The sequence below is a fragment of the Conger conger genome, chromosome 18, assembly GCF_963514075.1.
Source record: "Conger conger chromosome 18, fConCon1.1, whole genome shotgun sequence".
NCBI lineage: Eukaryota > Metazoa > Chordata > Actinopteri > Anguilliformes > Congridae > Conger > Conger conger.
Window position 1 is genome coordinate 26,180,191 of NC_083777.1, and position 5,000 is coordinate 26,185,190.

Genomic DNA, 5,000 nt, shown 5'->3' on the forward strand with positions numbered 1-5,000 from the left:
TCTGGCACAGAGCCTACTCGTTCAGCCAAACACGCTTCACTCCACGTTAATAGGCCTCTCATCTCCAGACTTTGATGTTCCAATGTGTAATTTGGGGGGGAAGACCCAGGTTGTTATTTAAAGTCTGCCGACAGACAGATTATTAATGTAACCTTTTAAAGAGAATAACAGACCCAGAAGCCTTTCTGGTGGGTTCCCCCTGTGGTGTTTTATAGTAAAATAATGAAATCACTACAAAGCCGCCGCCTGTTTTTTACCAGGATGCGGACATCTGATATGTTTTTATTCCCGGGCGACTGAAGACGACGCGCGTTAATATTCATTAGAGCATGCGAGCACTGTAATTTGGCTCACCAGTCGTAAATTTGACAGATCGCGGCACTCTAAAATGCTTTAACCGTTTGACTGATGCAGCAGCTGCAGACTCATGCAGGTAGTCGCCCATCGTGAGACGCCGGCGACGTCTTGCCCTCCCCACCGTGAAGCGCTTTGAGCATTACACCCGTCCGGTTCAGTCAGGATGATTTGTGCCCTGTACTGTGACAGTGGAATGGCACTGTAGATCTGCCCTGCGCTGTATATGAGGTCAGGATAGGGGGTGTTCAGTAGCACGCTTGGCACAGGAATTTGTTCTGGGGGTGGGGGGCCTTCACAGGGGAGAGGAGCTGTGGCAGATGATATCCTCGCTCTGAGGTAAGGATCGCGCTCTTATTTTGACGTGCAAATGAAATGCTGGTCCGCTTTTATTCTGACAGGGAGAGGGCTTGATGGTGACAACGAAGCTCTTATTGTGACACGTAAAGAGAATTTGTTCTTCTTTTATAATACGGGGCAACATTGGCTCAGGCGGTAAGCGCAGTCATCTGGCTGTCGGAGGGTTGCCGGTTCGATTCCTGCCCAGTGTGTCCCTGAGCAAGACACCTAACCCCTAAATGCTCCTGATGAGCTGGTTGGTGCCTAGCATGGCAGCCAATCGCCGTGAGTGTGTGTGTGTGTGTGTGTGTGTGTGTGTGCGAATGGGTGACTGAGAAGCACCAATTGTACAGCGCTTTGGATAAAGGCGCTATATAAATGCCAACCATTTACCATTTACAATAATGGAATACACCTTTTGCATCTAAGGTCAGTCCCCAATTCGTTGTGCGGTTTTAAGTGTGACCGAGTCAGTTGAGGACTGCTAGCGGCCAGGCGGATGTTACCCTGGCTCTACGGTCCGCGGTCTCACCTTGGCGGATGTCGAAGCCGGACGGCTGTGTCAGCCCGTCCACGATGAGCTGCAGGGTCTCGGGGGTGGTGTCCAGCGTCTTGGCGAGCGGCTCCAGGCCCAGCCGCCGGACGCTGCCCTCCACCCGCTGCCTGAGCTCCGGCCGGCCCGTGTCCTCCACACGCCCGTCGATGTGCTGCAGGAACCTGGGGCGGGGCATTACAGTACATTACATTACATTACATTATTGGCATTCGGCAGACGCTCTTATCCAGAGCGACGTACAACAAAGTGCATACCCATAACCAGGGATAAGTTCGCTGAAAAACCCTAGAGGGAAGTGCAATTTCAACTGCTACCTGTACGACAAAGATAAGGAGAACAAATTGAGAACAAATAAACAAACAAACAGAGCAAAGGTGACCAAAGTGAACTATCCAAACACTGCTTACCTAGCCAACTAAAAATACCGATACACAAAGCACATCACAGAGACAACAATTAAGGTTCACAGGGAGGTAGGGAGGGAGCACGAGGGGGGGGACCCCGAATCAGCCCAACGCATCACCATCATCACTCACACTGGCTGTCAGGACGTCACGCTGGCGGCCATTTTAAATCGGTTTTAGGGGGGTTCACTCTTGGTTTCAGCGCAGGGAACACTGTACCCGAACTGACATTCACTGACCCGTACCTCAGCCTGTCAGTGCTATTCAGTGTAGCGTCTGGTTCGGTGTTTGTTTTGGCACTTTCAGGCTGAAATGGGGATGATGAAGTCATAACAAAAGAAAGAATTGTAGTTTGCGTTGTCTATCGAGCTCCTCAAAAAGTCTGACAGCAGAGAGAGGGAGGGTGAGAGAGAGAGAAAGGAAATGAGATAGAATGTGTGAGTAAGTGAGAGAGAAAAACAGAGAGCCCCCCTCTACACTAATATTTTGAGATGCAAAGAGGATGTTTGTGGCTTCATAGTGACCTAACTTCTGAGTGAATCTTCAGAAAATATTTAAATACCTCCCTCATCTGACAGAAGGACCATCACTGAGTTTAGAGAAGGGTGGTGGACACAGGGATCATCAACAGCACCGTGACAGAAAGCATCAAAGCTCACAGAATCATCCGCCGTGAAAGGATCCCTCACAGTGCGGACGCCTCGCACCTTCACTGCCCCTGGAGCACACCTGGGGACCCCCCTAATGAAGCAGAGCCTGCCGCAGGGTGAACCCCTAATGAGGGGGGGGGGGACTCAAACTGCGCCCCCCACCGGGCTTCCGGGCCGGGTGGCGGGGGGTATGAGGGGGGGGGGATCCCCTGATTCGCGGGGTTTTGCGGTTGGCCTGTGCCAGACTCAGAGAGAGCACTGTGTCCGGAAAACGGCGGGACGGGACAGAACACACGGAACAGCTGGGAGGGAGCTGCTGTGGTGATGGATGATCGTTGCCGTGGCAGCCTGATGCCAGAGAGAGGCTGCAGCTGTCCTGGACGTGACTGACAGGGCAGATGGGGCGGGTCCTCGTCCTGTCCCAAACGCAGCAGAGCAACACACACGCTAACACACACACTCACCCATACATACATACACACACACACACTCACCCATACACACATACACACGGTCAGATACTGTACACACGCACGCTAACACATACACACACACACACTCACATAAACAATCACATGCACACACGCACGTACACACACTGTGCATCATGGCTCACAGATCACTCTCTCCATCAGCACCGGGCATTTCAGCCAACACTCCATCCAGCAAACACTCCTTTTATGTTTTCTCTCTCCCTCCCTCCCTCTCTCCCTCCCTCCCTCTCTCTCTCTCTCTCTCTCTCTCTCTCTCCCTCCCTCTCTCTCTCGGGGTACAGGGTTGGCAGTGCTGGGCTCAGAGATGTAACTCTACACGGCGTGTGTACAAACTGCACGCTGCAGCTGTGAATGTTTTCTCCAGGTTGGGCTCACAGCGGTGGGGCTCCAGCCAGCTCTCTCTGCACTGCGTGGGCCCCCAGACCGCCTCGAACCCGTGACCCGTTACAGCCAGTCCCTACACCTCTGTACACGCTGTCCCTATCACTAACAGCTGTCATCCACAAAGGGAGAAAACAGACGGCCAATACCACAGAAAAGCAAATGAAATTAAATAAGACTATTAAATAGGACAATGTATACAGTAGTCGATATACAATACAATATATCATTCACAGAAAATACACACAAAACAGTGTACACATAGTTTCACATATATACTGCACAGTATACACACACACAGTTATGGTGTACACATGTATGTACATAAACCACTTAATGCAAGCAGTATGAAATTATAAGCAGTAACCCAAGAAATCTGCCGTTTTACATGTGAATCGGGGACCTCGGCCTCCTTCAGGCTGAAAGGCGCAGTCGCTGTGAAACGCCGCGGACCGAGGCATCCATTTCCCTGCGAACAACAAGTGTGTGAGCGAGGGCACTTAGCGCCGGCGATCGATGCTCCGCCACGCAGCCAGCGGGTCAGCCGTTAAAACGGCCCCCATCGATCCGGGCCCTTCCGGGGCCATTACAGCGCTGAGCGCCCCGTGCCGCCCGCTTACAAGCCCGCGCGCCACGGGAGAGGACATAACGGCGCGTTGGAACGACGCCGTTACGCGCCGGGGCCCCCTCCGCCCCGCCTGTGTCGTCGCCGCGGCGACGGCATGGCGAGATCCGATTGGCCGCCCGCGCTCTCGGTCCGGGGGGGGGGGGGGGGAGAGACTCCGGGCTGATTTATGAACAGCCGGGGAGCCCCGGCTCTCATGGTGGCCGGAGATTCGGCGGTGTCTCGGGTTTCTCCCCGTTATGTTTTTGTTTAAGGTATCGTAGGCCCAAATGCCTTTTTTCTGATCCCACTTATTTCCTCCTTTTTCTGGGTAATGAAAACCAGCGCAGAAGGGGCCGAGGCGCGCTACGGTGACTAGTCCCTCTCTCCCCACGTGCGTTTTGGGTGGGCGCCTGTAAGAGGCTTTCCAGACGCACCTCGGAGGGGGAGGTGTGAACGGAAGGGGGACGGGGGCGGCTTTGGTGGGGCTGCAAGGCCTGGCAGCTGATTGGCTGATCAAAGCCCAATAGATATCACCCAATAAATATCGGCATGTCACTTGTCCTCTGAAGCTTGGATGTTTACTACCCCATCAGATGATTAAACCAAAAAAAAACTGCGGTGATAACAGTTATTGCACTATATATTTACCCTACTACACACAAGCCCTTTGAGCTATGCCACTGCTTTAGTGGAATTCCTTTTAAAATGAATTATTTGAATTCAGTACTCCACTCCCACACCCGTCTCTGTGGCCCACCTGCGGGCAGCAGGCCTGTTCAGGAAACAGGTGTGCAGGGCATACTGGACTACCTCTGGACATCCACCCCACTCTGCACTGTGACTGACTGACAGACAGACAGACAGACAGACAGACAGACAGACAGAGCGTTCCTGGGCGAGGCACGGCAGCCATTTTACACCAGAACGCTCACCACACGTCAGCTGAGGGGGAGAGGGACAGAACCATATTTGTATGTCAATTAAATCAGGGGATGATTAGTTTTGGGAGTACCCTGAGATGAGTCTTGCTTGTACCTGGGAGCTGTAAGAGGAAGGTGTGTATGAAGGTGCGGAGGGGAGGTGTGTGGGGTAAGGGAGGGGAGGTGTGTGGGGTTAGGGAGGGGAAGGTGTGTGGGGTTATGGAGGGGAGGTGTGTGGGGTTAGGGAGGGGAAGGTGTGTGGGGTTAGGGAGGGGAAGGTCTGTGGGGTTACGGA

General features: G+C 53.1%; 1 protein-coding gene across 2 annotated transcripts in view; it reads right to left on the bottom strand.

Annotated features, from left to right (window-relative positions):
- The window catches only part of srbd1 (S1 RNA binding domain 1), a 95,050-nt gene that overhangs the window by 3,267 nt on the left and 86,783 nt on the right, over positions 1-5,000 (bottom strand). For both annotated transcript variants that reach the window (XM_061228026.1, XM_061228025.1), the window contains exon 20: positions 1,226-1,410. In XM_061228026.1, the coding sequence (XP_061084010.1) occupies positions 1,226-1,410 (185 nt within the window). The remainder of the gene's footprint in view (positions 1-1,225; positions 1,411-5,000) is intronic.